This window comes from Drosophila tropicalis, unplaced genomic scaffold (genome assembly GCF_018151085.1).
Source record: "Drosophila tropicalis isolate 14030-0801.00 unplaced genomic scaffold, ASM1815108v1 contig_593, whole genome shotgun sequence".
NCBI lineage: Eukaryota > Metazoa > Arthropoda > Insecta > Diptera > Drosophilidae > Drosophila > Drosophila tropicalis.
Genome location: NW_027173070.1, coordinates 11,372,438 through 11,397,679, shown reverse-complemented (window position 1 = coordinate 11,397,679; position 25,242 = coordinate 11,372,438). Strand labels below are relative to the sequence as shown.

Sequence of the window (25,242 nt, the reverse complement as noted above, 5' to 3'; positions counted from 1 at the left end):
TGCCAATTGATGTTGAGCTTGTCGAACAATTTTGACAGCTCTGACAGACCAAAAGAAGACTTTGTGTTGGGAAAAATAAACAAATTTATTACAGATTAAAAGTTTATTATGCTATGCCATTGCTCTTAGGCGTAGAATGATCTTTTTGACAATAACTGCAAAAATTAACTTTGTTATTCTTTAATATTCTAACGCATTATTCACGCGTGCTCTCATTTTTGATTCTAAATGATTTCCTTTAAAAACAAAGAAGAACAAATTATTGCACTGTAAAATGTATGTTTAAATATAAATGTCTAAAAATGAATTCATTTGTTAGGACTAAAATAAAGTTAGTTAAAAAACACAATCACAAGTGAAACCTGATGACAATCAACTTTGCCTCAAAAACATAATGTTATTCTTTAATAATTACTCAACTCGTCAACTCTGTAAGTACAAAATATTTTAGAACTTAGAATCGAAAACGAAAACGTTTGAAATTTCACTCGTAATTGAGAACAGCAAGTTCATAACCGGTGGAGAATTGAAAATAGAAATCGATAACAGGCCTGATTGATTTTTTTGAGAGTACATTACCTATGAGTGACTTCAGACTGGCTTAATAGTTAAGCAAACTTTATATGTTTGAAATGTATTAGATTAAAGTTCTAAACAAACCTAGCATTTAAGCCGGCTCTAGGACAATCTACCAGAAGTAGACTATTTGAAAGGCAACACAACAAAATATTATTATTGATTTGCAGTTTCATATAAAAAAGTATAAATATTATCAATACCCCAGTTTGCGGAAGTCGAATTTAATAAATAGTTAGAGTGATCCATTGAAAGCTAGTAGAAATGAGCAAAAGTTTTTGCTGGTTTGCAAAATGTAAAGTCTCTTTAGGTACTATATTGAAAATTAGGCTATAAAAATTAAAAGATCTATGTAGTTTATGCCTTAAAGAGTCTTCAGAGTTATTCTACCACTTAAGTCATTTGTTTAAAGCGGAAAAGTAGAGCCTTATCACCATATAAACCATTTAATCAGCTATATCTATAAACAATGTGTATTTGAATGTGCACTATATTAATGAATAATGAAAAATTTGAGTATTACAACTAAACTATTCATTAAGACTACTTCTGCTTAGTCTCCCTGACTCATGCTAATATGCTTATGAATAAAATATTTTTAAATATAATAATAGTAGCTCAATTCGTAGACTAATGAATATTATAAAGTCTAATCCTTTACATGAAGATGCTTAGCAAGATGTTTTAAGTTAGGAAACCAATCTAATATATTAAAACTATCCAGAAAAGTCCATTCAATATAAGCTAAAAGGGATTTTTGTTTATTTCTCTATAAAGCAAAACATATATGATTTGCTGTAGTTTTCTTGCAATCCAATTCTTTGGAATTCGTTTAACCATTATTCTCTTGCAATCTCAACATTTTCAAAGTATTCAACCAAATATATTTGTGTATTTGTATGGGTGCATATATAGAGTTATTTTGTTGGAAAATAGTTTGACACACCTTGGTTCACTTAACTTGCTATGTGGCCCTTTCTGGTCCTCATCTTCAATTCTAAATGGCATAAAATGCGTGCACAGTTGGCGACAGGCTGCCTAAATGCAATTTCAAACTCCCCCCTAACCCCTTGGCCATTCCCTTACTTGCCTCAACACCCACAGTTTGCCATTCTTTCTACATATATATATTTAGTTGTATATATAGCATTTGGTCGGTTGCTGGTAATAGCCAACGGAAATAATTGAATTTTGTTAGGGTAAAGAGGGAGAGAGAGATGGAGAGAGGGTGAGCCAGAACGAGAGTTTAAAAGACGATTGCCGGCAATCGCAATTGCAACGCTCAATTTATTTTTTGTTACATTGTTGACTCGTTCCAAAAGAGATTGGTAACAACAGAGTCAGATAAAGTGGGGGGGGGGCTGAGGGCTGCTTTAAATGCGGCTGCAAGTTACCATAAATTGTCCATGGACCAATTGTCAAACTGAAAGACAGAGCAGAACAGGTAAAGGGCGACCAAGTTGCAGACGAGGCAGACGAAATCAAGTCTAATTATGGAGCAGACACGAAGCCAAGGTAAGCCATCCTGGCAATTGATGACATCGCTTCATTTGTCTCTGTCTCTCTCTCGCCTGTAAAGTAAGCCGCTTTATGCAACCATAACCAGGTGACTACATCGACATCAATTCATTTCAAGATTTGCTCTACTCTCTGTGACAATTTATTAATGAGCTGGGACAGAATGCATGTTGATGGTCCAGATTGTGGTGGCATTAATTAAAGGCTGACCAAATCGTAGCTTAATAAGTAGTAAGACAAATAATTCGATGATTTAGAAGCGAAGGCAATTAACCTTAAATCTGGTTTATATGTGGCTGTTATCTAATAGAAATTGAGTTTTGTATAGATTCAAGATTCTTTTTATTCAAAAATCTATAGATCTGATTTGCATCGCCATAAAATTGCAAATATCGAGTCGAAACTTATTAGTTTGGATATATATGTGATACTATAAATAGTTCACCAAAGACAAACTAAGCTTACAATTTCATAACCGACTGCTCATATGGGACAACATGGCGTATACGTTTTTAGATATCTAAGTTGTAAAAGAAGCGAATAAAAAGCTTAATTTGATTAAGTATTCACTTAATGGAAATTGCATTGATCTAAATTGCAGCCTTTAGTCTTAAGTCAACATTCTTAGCATTCGATTTACTGAAAATTGGGTATAAATTTAATCTAAAGATCTTCGGATTTAACTATATCTATCTCTATGATCTTGTACAATTGCTTTTGGGTTTTCTTTTTAATTATTGCATATATCTGTTTCTAGAAATTAATGACAAAATCGTTGTGTAATAGTTTTTGTTTCATTGCAATTAGAACGAAAAATGTTTTGCTGTTTTCGATTTGTCAACTCTTTGGATTTGCATACATTTTGCACACACACACACACACTCTTTGGGTGATGTTACAACCATTCGGAAAAGAATCCTTTCCACACAAAACCCCCACAAGCCTAGACCTCGTACCCGTGTCCCCACACCTTTTTCTCTATCCATTGATGCCATGCACGTTTAAATAAATTGCCCTCAATAGTGGATTCTGCCATTTTTTTCCCCTCCATTTCGTTTTTTTTTTTCTGTTCACTTTTTATGTTGCTGTTGCTTTCGGTTATTTCCATTTTCGCCTTACGTCGTCTCTGTGACGTATGACTTTATTTGCGTCTTTTCGACACGCGCCACTGGCTCAAATTGTACACTCCTCCAGGGCTAGTTGCTCGTACCTTCACACGAACACTCTGGCTCACACACACACACACACACCGCTCTTCACATGTCCATTCAACTGACAATTACAACGCAATTTGTTGTTGTTGTTGGTGTTTCTGTTTCTGTTAGCTGTTGGGGTTTATTTAGCATGCAACGCCAACTCTGGCAAGAAACGCGTCAACGTCCATTGAGTCGCCACCAATGGCTAATGGTTGCAGTGTGATAAAATGCTTAGAAAGTGAGTGGACAGATGGGTCATCCCAGGCGATATTAAAAGGTTGCGTGGCATATTACAAAAACAACAGCAACACGAAACTGACGGCATTCGAAAGTACCTACCCTGTGAAAATTGCAAGTATTGGGCAGTTTAAAAGGCATAGGGATTTAGAAGACAATTCCTGCGAAAAAGTTACTGAAAATTAAAGATACTTAACACTTACAAATCCGAAAGGAATCAGAGATCTAGTCTTAACTGCAATAGCATTAAATTCATTTTAAATTCTTAAATTTGTTTTGGTTTATGCCTTTAAGTTTTTATACTTTTGCTTTTCGAGTGCTTAAAACTGTCTTTATAGGTTTTAATTTCACATTTTCGTAATCTTTTTTCTCCCGAATTATCTAAGTTTCAATCTCTATAAGGGCAAATCGGATAATCATGTCAAAATCAGGACATAATTTTTGCTTAGCTCTTACTTAGAAAATATCTAAAAGTTTTAAAAATGTAGTAACTTAGAATGTCAGCAGTTTTTTTAATATAAATTTCCATGAAAGAGAAAAATATTGGAAGAACGAATGTCTTAAGAACACATTCAAAAAGCCTTTGACACGCCTTTAAGCAGCCTTAAAAACCCCTTAAGGAGGAAATCTCTTTGGGAAATCCCAAGCTCAGTTTCAGTTTATTTTATTCTATCTCTTTGGTCATATCAGCTTTGATAGTATTTGCCTTGAGCCAAACTATGGAACTCACCCAAATTAGTTATGCCTACAACATTTGCTGCTGATATTATTCCTTACGATAAATGTGTATGAAATTGTTGTGGCAATTGTTTATATAAACATGCAGCTGTAACTCTGGAGGTAGTTGGCTTTCTTCGTTGGGTCGTGGAGGGGGGTCAATGGGGCCTGAATGGTTAATCCACCAACTTACTTAATTGCCGCACACACGCGCATTAACATTCCGTTTTTCCAGATAAAATTAACGCCAAAGGCTAAGGGACTAAACATTTTTTGGAATTTGTTGCATATGTATGTTTATAATGTAAGTTAAGGAGTTTGGAGTTGGCCAAACAGGGGAGTGGGTATGGGGCAGGTGTCGGGCTAACGTGACCCAAACGGAAAATGGCCGCGCACGCCATTTTGTATGTCAGGCCGAGTCGAGGGTTCATGTTTAACTTTGATTAATTCGTGTTGATAAACAGTTATTTTAATTAATCGCCAGGTGTCGTTACAACGGCTCGTTTCAAGCTTTTAAATTTAAATCAAGGCACTTCCACCACCACCCCCTTTCCCCACCTTCCCAGCCAGAAGCGACAAGTGCAACACCAAACATTTGCAACAGCCACAACCTAATTGATGTGACATTTTCTTTTTTGTTTGGCTTTATGTGTCCAGTCAGTCGAATGCATAAGGCATTTATCATACTAGCCAAACGTAATCAACAGCCAGTGTTATCTGAAATTGAAAATCGCTTTGAGCATTTTCCACCCCACCTATCCCTAGTTTTCCTTTTGTTTGAAATTGGCTTGTGAATGCTCATATATATATACTTTTTTTCTTTCTTTTACTTGAAGTTCTACGTCTAATTGATGTTGTACCTTTAGATTCGAACACAACTTTTCCCACATTCACTACCCATAATTAAAGGGCTTTCCAAAATGAAAAGTTTTTCAATTTTTCGAAAAAAAAAAACGATGGAAATAAAGTTGCCGGAAAATACAAAAACTATGTTACAAGGCTTTGACCAAAAATCACCCAGAAGCTCAACATAAACAAAAATGGCAAAAATTTCAACAAATTTGTTGTATTTTCTATAGATTTCCACTACACACAAACATATACACCCACTCGCACACACACACACACTCATTCACACATACATAGTCACAGTAGCAGAAGTTGAGCACCTTTTGTTGGCAAAGTTTTTGTCTGTGGTCAAATAGAAAATGAAAGGTGAACAGGAAAGGTAACTAAATCTCTAGTTGGCTAACATCCAACCACATTGATCTTTCATATATCCTAAATCCAGTTTACATAAATGGGCGACTACACTTTCTTTATAAAGTCGCCAAAAAAACGGTTTGTTACAACTTTTTTGTGGTACATTTTGTTTGCTTTGTAGTAACAGAAATTTAACTAACAACGGTAATTTTTTCAAATTTTGTAAAAGGCTAGGCAACTCTGTCTTCACAGCAAGCGCCACCTAGTGGTTCTTACATGAAAGCTTTATAAGCTTTTAGATCAACGTATAACGTTTCCCATTTGAATTTTAAACTTATTTGTTATTAAATTGTCAGTATGTAAATGTTACTAACTAAGTAAGAGTAAAATATTTTTTTAGTAGATACATTGCTGCTAATATTATTCTAGTTAATCTAGATATCAAGTATATCATAATAAATAGAATATTCCTCTCTAGACATTCTTATAGGTTTTGTTATATTCCTTTTTAGACATTTCTTAGTAAAATAGGCTTTTCCATCACTAGTTACTTTAGCTATTTGTCGGATCCGACGTATGTATATTCAAACATTTTTTTAATTAGGCAACAAAAACTTAAAAATCAATTTCAATTAAGTAGCTTTCTAATTAAGGGCGTGAAGTTAATACAGAAAGAGAGAGACAGAAGGCTATATCGACTGGACTTCTCATGCTGATGAAGAATATTTAAATATAGTTTACGTCTTCTTCTTTGCGTTTCAAAAGTCCGACTAAAATTGCAATGGTGTAATAAAATAAAAGGTTTTTAACCTCCATTTATTCGATAGACTTTTTCATGATTCATATATCTGTAAATCTTTTTGAGGAAAAATTCTTAAAAATGTCGGCATGAAATAATTAAGACATGACTATTCAATTTGATTGACGTTTTGCATATACATATGTAGATATGTTCACTACTTTGAATTTAAAAAGCGCTCAGTCAAACGAGTGGAATAAGTAATTTATAAATCGTTTTATTATCTACTAGACCCGCACATCTGCTTTTAATTCTAAAACAAACTAATTGAGATTTCAATTAAATAACTAAGAGATGACTCAGTTGATTAGTTTCACGCTTGTAAAATTTGTAAATGCAATAAGACAATACTTATATCTAACATTGTGACATTATTAAGTAGGAGCTTCCTGAAATGCATTTAAATGATGCTATAGACTATTGAAAGTCGTCGATAAAGTTTTAGAGAATAATTTACAAGTGAAACTTAAAGAACTTAAAAACTTTTAACAATATTAAACAGCTAAAAGCCCGATTTTAAAACAACAAAAATTTTTAAAACTGTATTCACAAGATGTAATATAGAGAAACGCGATTTCCCAGATTTACTTCCCCTTCTGTCTCTAATCTATTCCATAGTCAACCGACTAAAATCTGTCTAAGGAAGAAGTATCCTTAGTAAAAGGTTTCTGAACGCTTTGTAATAGTTCTTCGTCCCCTTTATAGTTCAAGTCTATTCCAAACCTAAACCATTATACTAAGAAACAGGTGTCTAGATACTAAAGAGTAATATTTCGTCTTCCTTATTCCTTTCTTATCCATTCTAAACTTCAATAAAATCTGTCTAAAGAATTATTAGATACAAATATCTTAAAAGTCAGTCTTAGTCTCTTTCCCTCAACTTGTTAATTAACCAACTTTTTAGACTTATTTTTCATAACTAATTACTTCTCCATCCCAAGTTTTACTTACCCAAGATCCATTCACAGTAAACCACTTAAAATTGAGAAATTACGCACACAATTTTGTTTTTGTTGTTGTTGTTTTTCAGTTTTCATATATATGTACATATATAATAAAAACACATTTTTGTAGTCCATTGTGCAAAAAGTTACAAATTACATACTTAATCATATATAGATTCTACATAAAACAGAATATATAGTACGTATAGAATAAAAGCATAGCTCATTATGTTTTAGATTGAAATATTTTTTTTCAACTTTTGAAATGCTTCAAAGTAACAAAAAACAAGAGGGGCGAAAAAAAGTGGGGAAGAAGGAGGGAAATGAAATTTAACATTACACAGTTCAATATGCAAAAAAGCTTGCTCAAAATAAATCCACAAAAAAAAATAGATATATATGTATATAAATATATAAATATATTTCCATTAACATTTAGCAATCACATTACTGGCACTTGTTACGTTGAAGCAAATTCCATTCGTTTCTAAAGCATTCTTTTCATGTTTTTTGTTAGTTTTTTATATTGATTTTGATTTGATTCTTTTTCTTTTTCTTTTTGTATTTAATTAGACACGATTATGGTGAGTAAGTTAATTACTTCAAATTCAGTTTGCCCAACAATTGGCTAGCCTGTTGGCCGGCACTCTCCTGGGCATGGCTCGCGGTCTCCTGGATGTTCTTCTCGAGACTGTTGCGCTTCTGATCCACATACTGATTGGCCTCGTGCAATTTCTGATCGACAGTCTGGCTGGTCTGCTTGAGGGCACCATCGATGGCTCCTTCGGCTTCCTTTAGCTTCTGATCGGCAACGGATTCGGCAGCCTTAACACTTTTGTTGATGGCCTCGTTGGCGGCCTTTTTGGTCTGATCGACGGCATTGGCAGCGGAACGCTGAGTGGCCTCGGCAATGTTGGCTGCCGCCTGCTTGGAGTTCTGGGCCACTGTTTGAGCCTGATGCACGGTGTTGTCCACAGCCTGTTTGGTTTGGTTGACAGCGCCAGCGGCACGGCTAACACCCTGATCGATGGCCTGGCCAGCCTTTTTGGGCCTCAGCGGCAGCCAAGGCAGCAGCATCCTTGGCTGTGAATGGAAATAAATCAATCAGTGGTTGGTTTAAAATAGTCTCTCTAGCTCTTTTGATGCTTACCCGTGCTGGTGGCCAATTGTTCGGCTTCACTCTTGGTCTGCTGCACTGATTGGCCCACCTTCTTGGCCTGCTCTTCGGCTAGCTTCTGGGCCTCGGTGGCCTTATCGTTGGCCAGTTTCTCAGCCTCATCCTTCTTCTTGCTGAACAGATTGGCTGTCTTGTCGCCAAAGTTCTTCAGGGAGGCTAAGGATTAGAAAAATGAAAGGATTAGAAAAAAAATACTATTAACTATTGAGTAAGGACAACTACTTTGATTTTGACGACTGGGAAACATTGTGAACGATTTCCAATTCGAAACTAAATAATCCAGGCAATTGGTAATCATAATTTATAGTCTCAATTTAATCAGTTTTGCCAATCAAAAATCATGACAAATTCCAGACATTTAATTGCCAAAACATAAATAAAATCACTGAGGTAGCTTGAAAAGGCAGGTAAAGTCAAATGCAAATTGCATTCAATCATGAGCTAATTAAATGAAAGCGATAACTGCGCATTTTCTAGTTGCATACAATATATAAATGAGATCCCCATTTTGGCATCGACTATGTATGTAGGTATATAATGCATGTAATTTAATAGAAATTATTAAAAACAACAAATTTGCACATAAAATGACGTGTTCGGACACTCAAAATAGAAACATTGTGCCATTAAAAACGAAGCTCTCAACAAAACAAAAAATTAATACTTTAACGAGACGCCAAGAATTTCTTTTGTCTATCCCAATATACATACATACGGACTACATATATATATATATTCATATAGTAGAATCTGTATAAAGTAAACAAGCCGCACAAATATTTGAATAATTTACGGTATGTGATGTCATAATGGCTAGAGGAATTCACGCTTTCTGCCTGTGGTCGTCGATTACGATGCGATGCGATGCGATTCCATTCGATTCGACTGGATGCGGATTGAATTGGCTTGTGACTAAGGGTCTTTAGCTGTAGTTTTGTTTATACTATTTTAGTAACTGAAACTAATGATCTTAAATTCTTATTCTACTCATTACACTGAAAGCACTTTAATTGAGCCCACATGCGGCTGGAAAATTAAAAATAGCTTAAATTCTTGAAAATTCTCGACCTTTTTTCATCTTTTTTTTTTTTTTTTTTGGTTATAATTAATGGGGGCCATTTGTGGTTGTGTCTGTATATACAGTGGGGTGTGGGTGTGGCAATGTGCTTATGGCTGACCAAGTGCGAAATGTTTGCGGTTTAAACAAAAAAGAAACGATCCAACTATTCTTAGAGATTGCAAAGTTTTTCCAAATGGCATTTCTTTCGACCTTTCAGTCATGGGTGTACCAAAAGAGGGATCACTATAAAATCCAAAAGTGTGTTGGGTAATTAGACGCAAAAGCAGATCAAGTTAAAATTAAAAGTAAAATATCAATCAAGTATTAATTGAAAATTGAGTCTTTCAACACTTTCTATATTATATTATTTTAAATAATACTGTACTTGAAAGTCTATGTAGAAACATTTTGTCTTCGCTTTCTGACCGATTGATTTCATGTTTTATTTAGACTAGGACGAGCTTTTCGAAAGGGTATACAAACTTTGTCTTTGTCAAAGTTAGTTTTGTTTTTTTTTAGGTTGTTTAGACTCTAAACTTTAGAGCTTCTGCGCATTATCTGTGGTATGACGAGAACAGCAACAGAAACAACATTAAGAACGAGCAATAACAACAAAAACAACAAAAATAGGCAACGACCACAGCTGAGATTCTGCTTCTTCTTGTAGCTTACTTACTGATTGTGTTACCTTCTGGCTATGTTCTAGTAATCCAGCCGGTTTTCGACCACAGCATCTCAAAAACAGCCGCCACAAAATGAGGAGAAAACCAATAGCAAATGCGTAGAAACAAGGTTGAGGTCGCTTTTGGTTCTTCAAGAGCATTAAAGAGTACATAAAGAAATCTTATAAATGTTTGCTTAAAAAATAAAAACAACGAAAAGAACAAAGACTCCGTTTTAAGTTAATAAACTTTAGTTTAATTCGATGGAAAATTGGGAATGAAAATTTTGCTCAAGCTAAATAATTGTAATCCTAATAAATATCTTAAGCAAAAATGAAAAAATGATTGTTCAAATTCATATAAAATTCATATAAATATGATCCTCTGTGTAAAAGACATACTAAACTTCAGATTTTTAATTGTTTTTAGGCAACTTTTAAAACGTAAAAGTTAAAAAAGATATTTTTGTAGCTTGAATGTTCCCCAAAGTATGCCACAACAATTTCTAATCCATTCAATAGCCAATTATTTGCGTTCAGATAGTACAGTATTATTTAAAATAATATAATATAGAAAATTGCCCTAGGAGCAACTATTTCCTTTGAATCTTTTTGACTACAGGAACTCAGCATATGCTCATCATATTTCAGATCTGGAATATATATAACCTTACTATAGGAATATAACCTTTTGTTTTTGTTAGGGTATAAAAACCTGTAGCTGAGGTACAAATGAACTCAAGCGCGAAGTAGAATTTTCACACACACAGACACAAGTATATACATATCTATGAGTAACAGCGATTTTTGGTCGGTCGAATCAACTCACGTTCCACACCAGTTTTGGTATCTCCTATAAAAACTACAAAAAGAATTACCCCATCTAAGCCGCACACACACACACAGTGACAAACTGAGAATGTAACTATGAATCGATGCTGATGGCAAAGATGATGTCATAGCTTGAGATACAAATGTATCTACATAAATTCACAATGATATAAAGATACAAAAATCAACAATAATCAAACACAAGCGCGTGGCACATTAAATTTCGCACGCCCTGGACAACAACAAACAAAAAATTAAATGTAAAAACAATTCTATCTCTCTCTCTTTTGACTTGAGGCGTCTAGCTCAATCCACAATATTTGTCGAAGGTCAACTTGGCGCAGAAACGTCAGACAACAACTACAACAACAACAAATACCTTCAAATGAAAGAACCAGCTGGCAACAGGCCAAATGTGTCCTGCTGCCTGATGATGTCATGGCCTTTAACAGTGAAACGAAAATAAAAAAGGTAAATCAATAAGTGAGTTATACATTGTTTGTAGCCAAAGCACTAAAAAAAAAAAGGGTAAGAGTCGAGTGAAACCATTTTTAGGGACAATGACTAATACAAAAAAGCCATATAAAACGTTTACCATCAGATTGCATTGACACGCGTAATGGAAGTAGACATAATTTGACCCTCTTGTTTATTTGGTTATCAGATATTTCTTAGCCTTGCCGAAAATGGCTGTCAACCACGTCTAACAAAAATGGTTGAGATCAGCAGCAGAAATTGTGGAAAAAGGTGGCATGAGATGGATTTCTAATAAAAGTTAGATTTCTAATAAATATCCAAATATTAAGCTCTCAGTTTAAGTAATGAGAAATATTTGGTAGCCCATCATGTAAAAACTTTTATAATGAATCAAAAACTATGATAAAACTTTAATTTAGTTTAGCATATTTTATAATTTTTCGAAGTTACTTTAACTTTTTTTTTTGATCAAATGAACTTAAGCATTCCAAACTGTTTCAGTCTGATTCAGAATCTACATATAAGCTTAAGATTAAGAATGAATGTTTCTTTTCTGTTGAAAAAAATACATATATAACTAAGAACAAATTTAATATTATGCTTCAAATGGCATCTGAAAAGAAGTTGCTAATGATTTGTTTTAATATCTGCTAGATAGTTTTCTCTATTTCATACAAAAATACATAAATTCATACAAATTGTTCTAACGACTTTCCACACACATTTCCTACACAAGTATAAAGAATTGAAATTGATCATAAATAATAACGCTTATCAATTTCAAATAGATCAACAACTATTTCAGTTCATTTTTGCCGTCACACAAAACGAAATTCCCAATTAACTTGAATGACCCAACGGCCTCAAAAGCTGACCCACTAATGACAACGAGTGGTCTGTGTAGTGTTCCGTTCTGGAATGTGCGATCACCGACGGGAGTCAAAGTCATGGTTGGGTTGGGTTGGGCTGGATGGCTAATTGAATTAGACATTTGACCATTTGAAATGGTCGGCCCCTACTAGACCAGAGTGGCAGACTGTGGACAGAGATAAGATTTCAAATTGATTGGCCGTACAATTGCATGGTAGGAGAGGATATAAGTAGAGGAGAGCCATCACCGGGCATGGACAAACAGCGTTTGCTGCGAACGAGATGAAGTATCTAGTACTTGGGCTATTGACACTGTTGAGTGTTTTGCCCAAGGAGCAGCTCCTGGGCACGGCAACGGCCTGTTCGAGACGTTACCTTAGGCGCATAAATGGCAAATGTTACTATTTTTCGGTGAAGAAGGTAGAACAAACTCTTCAAAAATTTCAAAAACTTTCTATTTCGCTTAACGATTCTAATCTTTAGTTAAATTGGTATGGAGCTCTAAATAATTGCCTGCGCAAGGGCCTAACACTGGCTGATTTAAGTAATCCGGCGGATTTCTATGGGGCCGTTGGTTTTCTCAGCTCAAAGGGCAATACAGAGGATTTCTGGTTCGGTGCCAACGATCTGCAGAATGAGGGACGGTATCAGTATGCCAGCAGTGGCCGTTTAGTTAAGTTCTTTAGCAACTACAGCATTGTAGAGCCTGCTGAGCATTCGGATTGCTCTGATTGCTTGGAGGTACGCATACGCTCCAATCTGACCGTGGTGGCGGATGATAGTTGCCTGGAACGACAATATTTCATCTGCTCGGAACATTATTGCAACACAGATGGAGCCCTGGGCAAACCTCGCCACCACAGTCACGAGCATTTGCATCACTTCCATCATGATATTGGCGATGAAGATGAAGAAGGTGAAGGTGGAGGGGAACCGGCCATTGACTTAGCTCTGAGCCAATCGATTGAAAATCTTGGCAGCAACTCAGAACAAGCAGTGGCACCAAAAGATCTACCAGATGAGATACCCACAACTCCCGATGATACCGATCATCGACCGAGCGAAAGAGTGGGGGATGAGCAGAATGAGCCTGCAATAAAATCCAGTGGCGAAGCGGAAAATAATAAAACGAGTAACGAGTCGTCTACCACTCCAGCACCTAGCGAAGGTGGGGCTTCGCCTGATGCAGCAACTCCTGCCGCAGATGCCCCTGCTGCAGCACCTGACGCCGCCACTCCCGCGCCTGATGGAGCTACTCCCGCCCCTGATGCCGCTGCTGCCGCCCCTGCTGCCGCCGCTGAAGCCCCTGCTGCCGCCGCTGATGCTCCTGCTGCCGCCGCTGAAACCCCCGCTGCCGCCGCTGATGCCCCTGCTGCCGCCGCTGATGCCCCTGCTACTTGAGGTGGGGGCCGCAACCCTGCAGCTTTACTAACTTAAAATTTATTTACACGAATGAATAAGAAAAATACAAATGAAAAAAAACTAAAAGTAAATTATTTTAAGCATTTGACAACCATGACAAAATAACCTCCTAAGCGCCCAGAAATATGCTACATAAAAGAGGAAAAAGAGAAAGGAAATAGGATAATTTGTGGAATTCACGGAAATTGTGGAGTTTTTACCTAAAAATTTAATTTCATTGATTTTAAATATAAGACCTATAAATTATTTAGTGCCTTTAGAAGTACTCGAAAATTCGACTTGATTTTCTGTCTTTCTGTTACTGTTTATTGTAAAAACGAATTGAAAGACATTGAATTACAATCTTTTGAGCAGTATTACAGTACTTGTGGATAATTACAGAATCCTTGTCCTTTACTCGAAAATTATTTATTTCTTTATATTAAATGGGTAACTTAAGATTCTGAATATTTATTTATTTATTTATTGTTATTATGATATTTATTGTTTCCTTTAATCAACTCAACTTCAATAGTTTGACAAAGCAATTTTATTTTAGTTTTTTAAGTGAAATAAGTTAAAAATCTATTCGCAATTTAAATTCGACATATCCAATAAGATTCTATTAGCGAGCATAACAGCCTTACAGCCGCTTCATATATGAATCGAAATATATAACATCAAAGAAAAAACCTCCAACCGATGTGACAATGTTTATATCACTTGGCAAGCTGCATGACTTCTTCACCGAGTCACCGAACAAAGAAAATTTCACCACTCATTTGCTATACTTCAAATCATTTCACCCATCAATTTTTAATGTTAATTAATCAATTAATTTTTGCGATTTTATTAGACTTTTAATGTGCATTTCGAATTGGTTTTTTCAAGCCTACAAGAGGGTATATATAGAACATGATTCCATCACGCAAATGTTACAATTGAAAGCTGCCAGCATGAAAATACTGGAAATTGTGATATTGTCCTTGATCTTGGCACATACGGAAAGGGTTTTAGGCCAAAAAGCGTGCCAAGGGCAAAGTGAATTTAGAAGGTCCTTGCGGCAAGAGATATTTGCGTAAAATCAATAACAAATGTTATTATTTTTCAATGAAAAAGGTAGATGACTCTAGTATCCCAGAGTTCCAACGTCAAGTTAGTTATCTTGTATTTGCAGATGAACTGGTTTGGAGCCCAGAATAATTGCCTGCGCAAGGGTCTCAATTTGGCTGATTTGGCCACACCCGGAGCTTATAATGGAGTGCTCTATTTTTTACGAAAACGTGGCAATATGGAAGACTTTTGGTTCGGTGGCAATGATCTGCACTCGGAGGGTCAATTTACATACATCAGTAATGGTCGCATGGTAGAGTATATGGGCGGTACTGATGGTGGAATTGAGTCCACACATCGTTCCAATCTTGATGATTGTTTGGAGGTGCGTCTTAGAGAGAATAACACTTTGGTGACCGATGACAATTGCCAGGAGAAGCAGTATTTCATATGCGAAAAGAACGCCATCGAATGCGCCACGCCAACTAGCACCAGTGAGGCCGAAACTAAGCACAGTCACGAACACTTGCATCATTTCCATCACGATGCGGCGAAAAGGGAGGCGGCTGGGACCGATAAGGAAAGTGTGGAAAGCGATTCGCGGCCGGCTGATAATACAAATTCAACGGAAGTTGGCACATCACAAGAAGATTTGGATGAAGCTGCGACAGATCAACCCAACGATGAGGATGAAGGTAAAACCAAAAAGTTTTCGGCAAGCGAAGAAAGCGAAGAAATCACAGCGGACCAAGCGGAGCCATCGGAAGACGAAAAGGAAACGGAAGCCACACAAGAACCTACCAAAGAAGCACCAGAAACAACCAAGCCATCTGAAGGAGAACAAACAACAGCAACTGCTGAAGCAGCTAAGCCAGCTGAAGGCGGAGAAACGACACTTCCAAGTGCAGCACCTGCTGAAAATGCCGCCGAAACCACAGCAGCAGCACAAGCACCAGCAACAGAAACACCAGCAGCAGATGCCCCAGCAGCAGATGCACCAGCAGCAGAAGCACCAGCAGCTTAAAGCGATGTAGTCATATCCTCGCCCCTCTAGTTAATCTATATAAGGAATCGTTCGAAATAAATGCATGCTAATTGCAACACTAAACTGTCTAGGCTAATGAACCTGAACCTGTCATTTGCCATGGATTATGCAAATGAATGTTTTTTGTCTACCAAAACACTTTCTACTGATAATGAAAATGTTTACGACCCTCTTGTTCCTATTTATAGTGTGTAAAATAATATACATATGAGGAATATACAATAAATAATTAGCTATTCATGAACACTAAGCTAGGACGATTCATGGAGGTTAAGGTTAAATCTAGTCTACTAGATTGCAATCTAAAACCACAAACTAAAGACGCATGACAAACAGAAAAAGAATTTTGTAAGAATGAAATATATTGAACGATTTTTGAGAGTTACAAGAGTGCCCTTATTTAGGTATTTAGGTATTTTGTATATAATTTCAATATTTATGACACATTTACTTACATTTCGAAGCATCTGTTTTATTTATTTTGGCATTAAGTGAAAACAGATAATACATTTATATAAATATATATGAGTATGTCAGAAAACAAGGCAAAATATTTGAGAACATTTCATCATAATACTAAAATATAACAAATACAACGATCAAAAGAAACAACAGAATTTGGACTATGCCGAAATATAAATACCCTTCCAAATGTGCTGTTGAAATAGAAACTTTTCAAATGAGATACTAAAATTTTTCAATTTCATTTAGGAATGTTTTTGCTAAAATGGTATTCACCTTTTTTTGATTTCGTTATTTTGTCTTTCTGGGTAATATTAGAAAATTGAAACAAAATTTTTGAAAAATTTTTTGTAGACAATCTCAAATGAAATATTCACTCTCTAATGAGAGTGCATCTTCATTTTGAATTTCAGAATCTGTTTTTTGTTTTTATAATATCAACCATAAATTATTAAAAAAAAATTTGATGTCTGTCATGTTTCTGCAACGTATTTTTGCACCTTTTTATAAAACTGTGAATCAAGAGACAAGTTTTCATGCTAAATATACTTGTCTTGAAAAGTTTCTTTTCCAACTTGTCAACATAACTAATTGACTTGCTTTGCTAGGGTATTCGAAGGAAAATGTTTTTTTTTGCTAATTTTGCAAACTATGTGCATAAATATCTAGAAAATTAAGTTTGCCATATTATAAATTCCAATAACGAAATATTTAAAAAGAAATATAACTCACAACCACAACTCACAATAAATAAGAGAATATCGAATATATTTCTATATACATACATACATGTATATGTGAGTATATATCAACTTTTATGGTATACATACGTCTATAATTATATATATACACATCACAACATCAATTTTTCTTTTTTTTCTTTTTTGGGTGTGGGTTGTGCCTTGTGAGAGAAGAGCAACTTATAGTTCATGTGTGGAATATACATATATATCCCATACTTATCAACTGCGCCATAATTGGCTTACGTATCATCAACATCATCATCATCATCATCAAGTCGGGATAAAGAAGTAGCGAACAATTAAATTTATTATTGCGTTTCAGTTGCCACTCCCCCATTATCCCATACACACACACACACTCTGTTTGTACTCCTTAATTTTTTTCTTCTCATCCCGTTAGATGATTATGAAGATGATGATGTAACTTCATATCACAAATATATACATATATATAGAGTATTATAATCCTGCAATGCGGTCATTTTATAGGTGTTGGCTTTGTGAGGTCAACCATTGGAAAAAGTTGTTGCCTCCGATGAATAGTCTTTGGTTTTTGTTGTTGTCGTTAATCACTTTGCATATTTTGTTGTAGTTGTCGGTTTATTTTTTTTTTAGTTTAACAAAACTTTCACAAAATCCATTTGAAATGCAAATTCCAATTTTTTACCTGTAAGTGAGCTAAACATATTGTTGATTTGTTTTTCCTTGTTTCGCCTTGTACTTAAAACTTTTTCTATAGTATTTTAGATATTTTGTTTTATCTATATATTCCTTAGGTTTTTTTCCTCTTTGCCGTTGCGGTATTTGGAGTGAATATTGAATTGAATTTGAATTCTTTTTTGGTTTTGGTTTGGTATTTTTATACGAAGCGCGTTTATTTTTAAACGTCCGACTGCGTCGAGAGCACTGAAACAACAAAATATGAAGCGAAAGTAGCTGAGACTTGAACTCTCAGAACACGTAGCGGTAGCGGCAGCATTTCTATACCCTAACCCCATAAAATGGGTATATGCAAATAGTTAAACAACTTGTTGCTTATTTATACCAAAAGCAGAATAGGTTTTTTTTTTAAATTAAAATAGAAAATCTATACATATTTGTCTTTTACCTTTCTCTTAAACTTGATTATATTAAGACGCAATAAAATTATTTAGACGTATGAAGTAAAAATGTAAGTATTATAAAAGAAACACCGAATACAAAGTGACAAGTGTATGAAATCGATTATAATTACGAGATCTAAAGTATACATTTCATTTTTTAAAACAAAAGCACAAAGTAGATGACAATAATCTTCATACCACATATCACTTAAGATAATTAACAAAGAATTTCTCTTATGACAAACTGTTTCATATATTCATAAGGTAATAACGTGCATCTGAAAGAGTATAACAACTTCGTTAGTCTATTAACTGCTCGATGGAACCTATTTACTTGACGTGTTTTATGTGGAACTTAAGTATAAAGTACCCAGATCGATGGAAATTGGTTGAAAACTTCGCTTAGCCGTTCCAATTAGAATTGAATCGGTTAAAGTAATAACTTAAAAGGTCAATAAAAGTATCTATATTTCTCTTTTTAGAAAGTTTTACCTATATTATTTTTTAACAGATAAATTATATATTAAATATCACCCATTAAAGTCAATTTTTCGAGACTCTTGTTGGAAAAAAAAGATTCATATATGTACTTATAATTATTGGAATTCTTTTACTACTATTAAGATCCCGTGTTGAAGTAAAATTTTATACAAACTTAAGAAATTTTCGTCTAACACTGCATTTATATATGAAATCTCTGATAAATAAGTATACCAATTTTTATTAAAGCGTTACTTATTCATTTTCTATACATTCAAATATTTTAAAGCTAATTTCAGTTCATTTGTAATTTGATCGCTTTTGTTAAAGATGTTTCGATTTTTTTGGACTGCTGCAATTCTGTTTCATTATCTAATCAATGAGCTGAATTCAGAAGGTCTATGTCATTATTATAGCGATATAGAGGCAAGTATGCATACATTTGTGTATATGTATTTGGAAGGAAACTTCTGAATTTTCTTTTGATTTCATTAGGTTGACTGGTTTGAGGCATTATTTTCCTGCCAGAGTTTGGGACTTTGTCTGGCCGATTTCAGCAATGAAGTGACTACAGAAAATTTCTATAACCATGTACGAGAATTTGAAAGTTTGGATTACTACTATACAGAATATTGGATTGGCGTCACAAGCTATGAGCTTTTCAGATTTAAATATGTCTCCAATTATCGTCACCTTAAATATGTACCTGAGGGAACGAGACTCTTGAAGGAGGGAGGTTATTGTGTCTACTTACGACCGAAACGAAATGGATTCTCATTTTTATCAGGGGACTGTTCAAGGCGTAAGCGATTCATTTGCTCAGATGCAACCCATTGCAATGGGGTAAAGACCAATAGCTCGTATGTAAGGGGATATCCGCATAGACCCCAATGCGAAATAAGTGATGAAGTTCGTCAAATACTTGGCATCTAATCAAATTTTATTTGATTAGTTGAAATGTTTGTTCTTGGATTAAAAGCTTCACTCTTCATGAGCATGGAGGAATCAGAAGTCTGATTGATGTCTTCAATTTCTTCTGGGAAAGTAATCTTTTAATTTGTATTAAGACCACAAAAGTTTTTACAAATGAAAGAGTCGTTACCTATATGAGAGATAGAGAGGATGTAAAAAATGCCAACCATTTGTAATTCTATCTATATAAAATTGTGTATATTTTCATATTCGTAACTAACTATTTCACTCAATAGTCTTTTCTCGTTTTGAACTATTTCACGCAATAGTCTTTTCGTTGTTGGCGTATGACCGCATTCAATTTGAGGCACTGTTGTCTCAGATTATCATTGTCACCCTTGAGAATCTCAATGGTTTCCTCCTGTCGCTGGATGGTGTGATGAACCCTGCAAAAATTAACAGTTAGAAATGGATCTTTCAAATCAGATATTTTTGTAATTTTACCGCTTCTGCAGTTGTTCCATTTCCTGTTTATGTCGTTCATTGAGAACATTCACTTCACTTTGCACGTCCGCATGGAGATTATCTCGTAGTTTATCCCGCTCATTGATGATATCTCCGCACATTTTCTTACTGTGACTCAATTCCAAGTGCAGTTGTTTAATCTCGGCTTGAGAATTGCGAACTTGAGCATCGGCTTCGGCTAATTTTTCACGAGTCTCTGCATATTTCTCCCTTAAAGATTTCTCCACACTCTCAGCCAGATTGAGATCCTTCTCGTATTTCTCCTTTAAGCGGCTATAAGGAGACAATTAAAAGGATTTGCCTGCGAGGTAAGTTTATTTTTGCCTACTCACTTGATTTTCTGATCATGTTCTTCAGTGGTTTGCAGGGCATCTGCCTCCATGCGTACCACTAGCTCATCCAGCTGACGATCCCGTTCGGCTCTATAATGGAGACGAATGTTATTTTCCTTCTCCGCCTGGGCCAATTTACTTTTGTTCTCGTATTCCGTTTTCCATAGCTCGAAATCTGCCAGATATTGCTGTTCAATTGTATTGATACGATTCTGATATTTCTCCTCCTGCTTCGCTATCTTTTCTTGCAGTTCGAACTTGGCTTGTTCCAGTTCATTGTCCAATTCCCTTTGAGTTTCCTGTCGTTTGGTTTGGTAGTCGCTTTCCTTTTGTCGCAGCTCCTTTTGCAGACGTTCACGTTCTGCAGCAAAATCTTCAGTCAATTTCTGACGTTGTTCGGCTTGAGATTTTTGTTCTTCCTCCAGTTGACGCTCAAAACGTTCGCGTATGGCAGTGCGTTCCTTTTCAATAATGGACTCTCGATCTTGGGCACAGGTCTCACGGATGCCATTCTCAATTTGTTCGTGCTTGAGCCGTGCCTCTTCAAGGGCATCTAACAATTGTACTTGATGGGTACGCTTTAGCTCCGTAATCTCTCGTTGATGCTCACAAGTCATTCTATTGATTTCCGCCTCTAGGCCCTTGACAGTGAGCTCCTGTTGGAATGGTAGACAGATTTCATTAAACCAGATGTTTAGAGTAAAGTTTCTCTGCTTACCTTAATTTTCTTGGTATTTTCTCGCACCCATCGTTCACGACGTATTTTCTCAGCCGCCAAAGTGGTTTCCTTGGACCGGGTTAGTTCTGTATCCAATCGATGTTCCCAGGCCTGGTTCTGACTCTCCAAACGACGGGTTAGGGCTGCAACTTTCTCACATAGGGAACCCTTATCCTTGAGTAATTGCTCAATGAATCCTTGATGTCGTTGCACTACCTCTTCATAGTGTTTCTTCTGATCGCGCATTTTGCTGGCGTTAGTGGATTTCTCAACTCGCAGTGATTTCTGCTTCTCGGTGCGCAACTGAAGAACGTGCTCTTTGGACAAGTGAATGGCATTGGCAAGTTCATTGGCTCGCAGACTCAAAGCTATAACACGCCGGGCCAACTGATGATTGGGCATCATTAGCAGCTCGGATAGCCTAAAGGTAAAGACCCATTTACACACTAAACCAAAGAAAAGATATTTTTTTAATAATTCTTTCACCTACTTGGGCACTTCATCGGTTATATCGGGTTCCACTAGAAATTCCACCTCTGAACGATTGCTATCGGGTAGAGAGCGACGTGTCTCCATTAGGGTCTTATCGCAGCTGCTTTCCACATTGTTCAAATAGGCCAAGATGTCTCTAAGTGGGGCAGGGTTAGGGCTTGTAAGTGGATCAAGGTAAATCCTTACTCAACTTACTTGTACTTGTCGCCACTTTCTGTAGGATTGGGGCCTTCATTTAGACTCGCTGTCTCAGCAGTTTCGCAACGCGAGTCCAATTTCAAATGAAGATCACTGGGTAGAAGCTCGGCTAGATTATCTATAAGTTCAATTTATATTATGCTAAGATTTTTAACTCGTTGGTGGTTCACCTTGCTTACCTCTCTTCTTATCCTCTTCGATTTCCTTGATGACAGACACAATTTCATCGTAGGTGGAGTCTCTGGAGTCCTCTTCATTGGAAGCACTATCATTATCAGGATCCTGATTAGCCTCATCCAATCCCTGTTTGTGCAGCTCAGCAAATTGTGCCAGAGCCTGTTTCTGCTCTTGCATACTCATCCAGCTATCCACTTTATCGAGATTATATTCACTTAACTTACGTTCCTCCCTCAAACTACCCACACTGATGGCTTTCTTTAGTTTGCCAGGACTCGTATTACTATGAGAAAGGCTATTTCTAAAGGGTTTAATTTTTGCATTCCGATTCGCTGACAATTCTGCACTGACTGGCTTGACATTCTCCTTCTTTTTACCCACAAATGGCGGAGCTGAGGCAACTTTCAGATAGTTATTGATAACAGAATCGGAGGAACTACTATTACCATATTGACGATGGCGGTCCTCTTGAACGGCGGGCAGAAAATTATTGTTCTCCGAACCAAAATTGCGAGTAGTCGTTGGTGTTTTATAAAAGGTTGATCCACTTGGAGCACCGCCATTACTACTCCCACTACTAACACCACTGAGATTCTTATTCTCAGATAGATTATTTTGCTTCTCCTTATTAGCGGCTTGAGCTGGAGCATATTTATCCAAATAGTTGGCCAATTCAATGTTATTATTGAGAGGCTCTGGAGCAACCACCTGTTTGTATTCCCTAATCACATTCAATTCGGGTGTCGGATCCTTTTCAACTTTGTCCACGAAACGACAACTTGGCGCATCGCAGGCACATTTGGGCAAGGCCTCATTAGTGCTGGCCGTGGAAGAGGATCTTGTGCTACTGCAAGTACAATTTTCGGAAGGACATTTGGGATATTCATAGGTCTCCGCTAGGACTTCACCAGTTTCTCTAGATGCTGAACCAAAGTGTACGGATTTCTTGGATTGAACTTCCGTGGACATGGTCGTCGCCGAAGTGCTCGATGTCATCATGGCCAAAGGGTTTGCGTTTGTTACTGCTGTGGTCTCCACTTTATTAGGAAATGTGGGCAATGTTAGTGGTCCAGGAGCAGAAATACTGGAACGTTGTTCCTGCTCCTGCTTATCATTATCACAATCACTCGAATCTAAGTCATTGTGCATAGTCTGGGTATTGGGCTTACTAAAGGACACACGTCCCGGAAGATCTGGTTTTGCAGTCTTCTGTAATATTTGTCCCTGGATCTCCCAATTTGCATGAGCATATGATTTATTTTTATCCTGATTAACACCAACGGGCATATTGATCAAATAACGTTCTAATTGCTGTTCCCCCTCACTATTGTGCGGTGATTTCTGTGAGTAATCCGATTCCGAAGATGTTCCCGAACTGCGACACAACCAACTACGTTTAATGGGCTCCTCCAACAGTGACTTTAACAAATCCGTCGAGGACACTTGCCGCTTTAAATGTAATGAAAGTGTAAGTGTTCCTTTACCCCCACAAATTTCTGAGTCTGAACTCACCTGTTTGTCCTTTTCACTGAAATAGGCACTAAACTTTCTACCAAATTTCGGATCTGCCGACTGTGGACGACCCAAAAAGGGCGAGGAACGACTACGCTGTTGCAGATAGTTGGCCGAACGTGGACGAAAATGTGGCACCGAATGGTGTAGAGTCGTCAGAGAACGACTATTGTATTTGGGTTTCGTTTTTTGTCGTGTGGCTAGGTTAATCTAAAGATAATCCAATTAACCTATTTATATAGCACAAGATAATGGAGAGAGAGAGAGACCCACCTGCGAGCCCTTAAGACATAAATCCATAATTGTTACAACAATTCAGAACTCAGTTATATGCCTTAGCCTCATCTAGTTGGTTGTTGTACTACAAACTGGCTAACTGACTGGCGGAACATGGCCAACTGATTTCAAAAACTCAAACTAAAAACTCACAGCCAACTATACCAACTATTTTTGAGTAGAAACCTCCCCTTTAATATCGATTTAACGCACATGGCGCAAAGTGGCATTTCTTTTTGGGGTGGTCAGGACAAATACAGGACAGGTGTTTCGTTTCGTACCTGTGTGCCAGTAATGTTGGTCAGCAATTTCAAAAAGAAATGCCAGTCAACCCCTCGTTGACATGACGACCATTACAAGAACCCCCCACCCAAAAAAAAGGGCTCTCTTTCTCTGTATACTCTGGCACGTGCTTGCCATATAATGATTCACTTTCAAATAACGTTTTCTATATGGGTTTTTGCCAATAATTAATAATTGCTTTTTGTCTCTGCTATCAATCAAATGTTGAAGCAAAAACCCACCCAACCAAATCAAACGTAATTAATGATATTGAGTAACTGATTATGTTTGGCGCAAACCAAAGCCAAAGTGAGAAAGTTCAATGTCGAATAGTTTCATTCATGTGCTCGCTCCATGGTCTTAAGACTTAAGTCTTTCATAGAATTATGTTTTCCTCAGTCTTAATGGGTCTTAGAGTCCATTAAACCCTAACACAAAATATTTTAGATAAAAAAAAGGCAGTGTGTGTATTGAAGAGTTAAATTAATTGTGATATTAAATGAACATTTAAATAGTAAGTTCTTTTTATTTAAAATTAATTTTTTGAAATTGAAACAAATAAAGGCGTGGCAAACTATATTTTGTTTATATAGGATAATTCTACTTAGAATACCTTTTACTATCTTCAGTTCTTAATTTTTAAAAGCGATTTTTTAAAAATATATAAAAATCTTTCAATTAATGTCAATATTTAAGTACGATGATAATAGAACGACTACTACTACAATATATTCAATATATTCTTTCTACTTCTATATATTCAATATTTTTTTTTACTTGTCTAAGCTCTCAATATTCTTTCTACTCATATTTTCTAAAATCTTATGAAAACTTTGTTATATTATTACAAGTATTTCATGAATTATTTTGCTGGAATTAAAAGAGAAACATTTGTAACAAATCAAAAACTACAAACATTTTGAAAATTTCTTACCCTAAACTTGTAATCTTCGTTAAAGAATTCTCAAAACAGCTTAAGAATTAAAAAATATAGTGCTCCAAACTGTTTTCTGCTAATAGAAATGAAGAGACATTAGATTAAACTAAATGAAAATGTAAAATTTAACTGCTTCATAAACATAAAATTAGAGAAAATTTGCAATTTTAGCATTCCTTTTTACCAGAAATTGAAATTTGACAAGAACTTACGTCTGTTGAAATAAAAAAAAAAAAAACTTTTTCTAATAAATTTTACATCATTTTATTCTTATAATACAAACAACTTAGTTTAGCTATAAGAACAAATTGACATAATTTCAAAAACA

At 36.0% G+C, this 25,242-nt stretch overlaps 4 protein-coding genes and 1 long non-coding RNA gene across 6 annotated transcripts; 2 read left to right on the top strand and 3 right to left on the bottom strand.

Annotated features, from left to right (window-relative positions):
• Positions 1–7,588: 7,588 nt before the first annotated feature.
• Positions 7,589–17,871, bottom strand: LOC137577499 (uncharacterized). Its single transcript, XM_068290985.1, is given in 4 exon segments — positions 7,589–8,234; positions 8,236–8,273; positions 8,341–8,523; positions 17,638–17,871. Coding segments are annotated over 4 exon segments (687 nt in total). The 5' UTR covers positions 17,657–17,871; the 3' UTR covers positions 7,589–7,787.
• lectin-46Cb lies at positions 12,520–13,802 on the top strand. Its single transcript, XM_068289955.1, has 2 exons — positions 12,520–12,686; positions 12,750–13,802. Exons 1-2 carry the CDS (start codon positions 12,549–12,551, stop codon positions 13,665–13,667), a joined length of 1,056 nt encoding a protein of 351 aa, XP_068146056.1. The 5' UTR covers positions 12,520–12,548; the 3' UTR covers positions 13,668–13,802.
• Positions 14,624–16,009, top strand: LOC137576877 (brain acid soluble protein 1-like). The gene is made up of 2 exons (XM_068290212.1): positions 14,624–14,786; positions 14,845–16,009. The coding sequence occupies exons 1-2, from the start codon at positions 14,778–14,780 to the stop codon at positions 15,742–15,744; spliced, it is 909 nt and encodes a 302-aa protein (XP_068146313.1). The 5' UTR covers positions 14,624–14,777; the 3' UTR covers positions 15,745–16,009.
• Positions 17,872–18,856: 985 nt separating the features above from the next.
• On the bottom strand, positions 18,857–19,054 carry LOC137576906 (uncharacterized). The gene is made up of 2 exons (XR_011032338.1): positions 18,994–19,054; positions 18,857–18,937 (listed from the first exon to the last, which is right to left on the bottom strand). It is a non-coding gene; the product is annotated as an uncharacterized lncRNA (long non-coding RNA).
• A 680-nt stretch (positions 19,055–19,734) lies between these two features.
• Positions 19,735–23,782, bottom strand: dila (dilatory). Of its 2 annotated transcripts, XM_068290246.1 has the most exons (9): positions 23,693–23,782; positions 23,420–23,629; positions 21,910–23,356; positions 21,728–21,848; positions 21,531–21,668; positions 21,041–21,461; positions 20,323–20,978; positions 19,970–20,263; positions 19,738–19,911 (listed from the first exon to the last, which is right to left on the bottom strand). In XM_068290246.1, exons 1-9 carry the CDS (start codon positions 23,717–23,719, stop codon positions 19,779–19,781), a joined length of 3,447 nt encoding a protein of 1,148 aa, XP_068146347.1. In that variant the 5' UTR covers positions 23,720–23,782; the 3' UTR covers positions 19,738–19,778. The 2 variants fall into 2 exon arrangements, with proteins under 2 accessions (XP_068146346.1, XP_068146347.1); XM_068290245.1 differs by having other exon boundaries at positions 19,735–19,911; positions 21,910–23,629.
• Positions 23,783–25,242: the final 1,460 nt, after the last annotated feature.

Bases quoted from the DNA above. Each gene is read 5' to 3' on its own strand.
- lectin-46Cb (XM_068289955.1), top strand. From the start codon at position 12,549: ATGAAGTATCTAGTACTTGGGCTATTGACACTGTTGAGTGTTTTGCCC. The intron at 12,687-12,749 runs GTAGAACAAACT...TCTAATCTTTAG, and splicing joins ACTATTTTTCGGTGAAGAAG to TTAAATTGGTATGGAGCTCT.
- dila (XM_068290245.1), bottom strand. From the start codon at position 23,719: ATGGATTTATGTCTTAAGGGCTCGCAG. The intron at 21,849-21,909 runs GTAAGCAAGGTG...TTGAACTTATAG, and splicing joins CGAAGAGGATAAGAAGAGAG to ATAATCTAGCCGAGCTTCTA. The intron at 21,462-21,530 runs GTAGGTGAAAGA...CTTTACCTTTAG, and splicing joins ATAACCGATGAAGTGCCCAA to GCTATCCGAGCTGCTAATGA.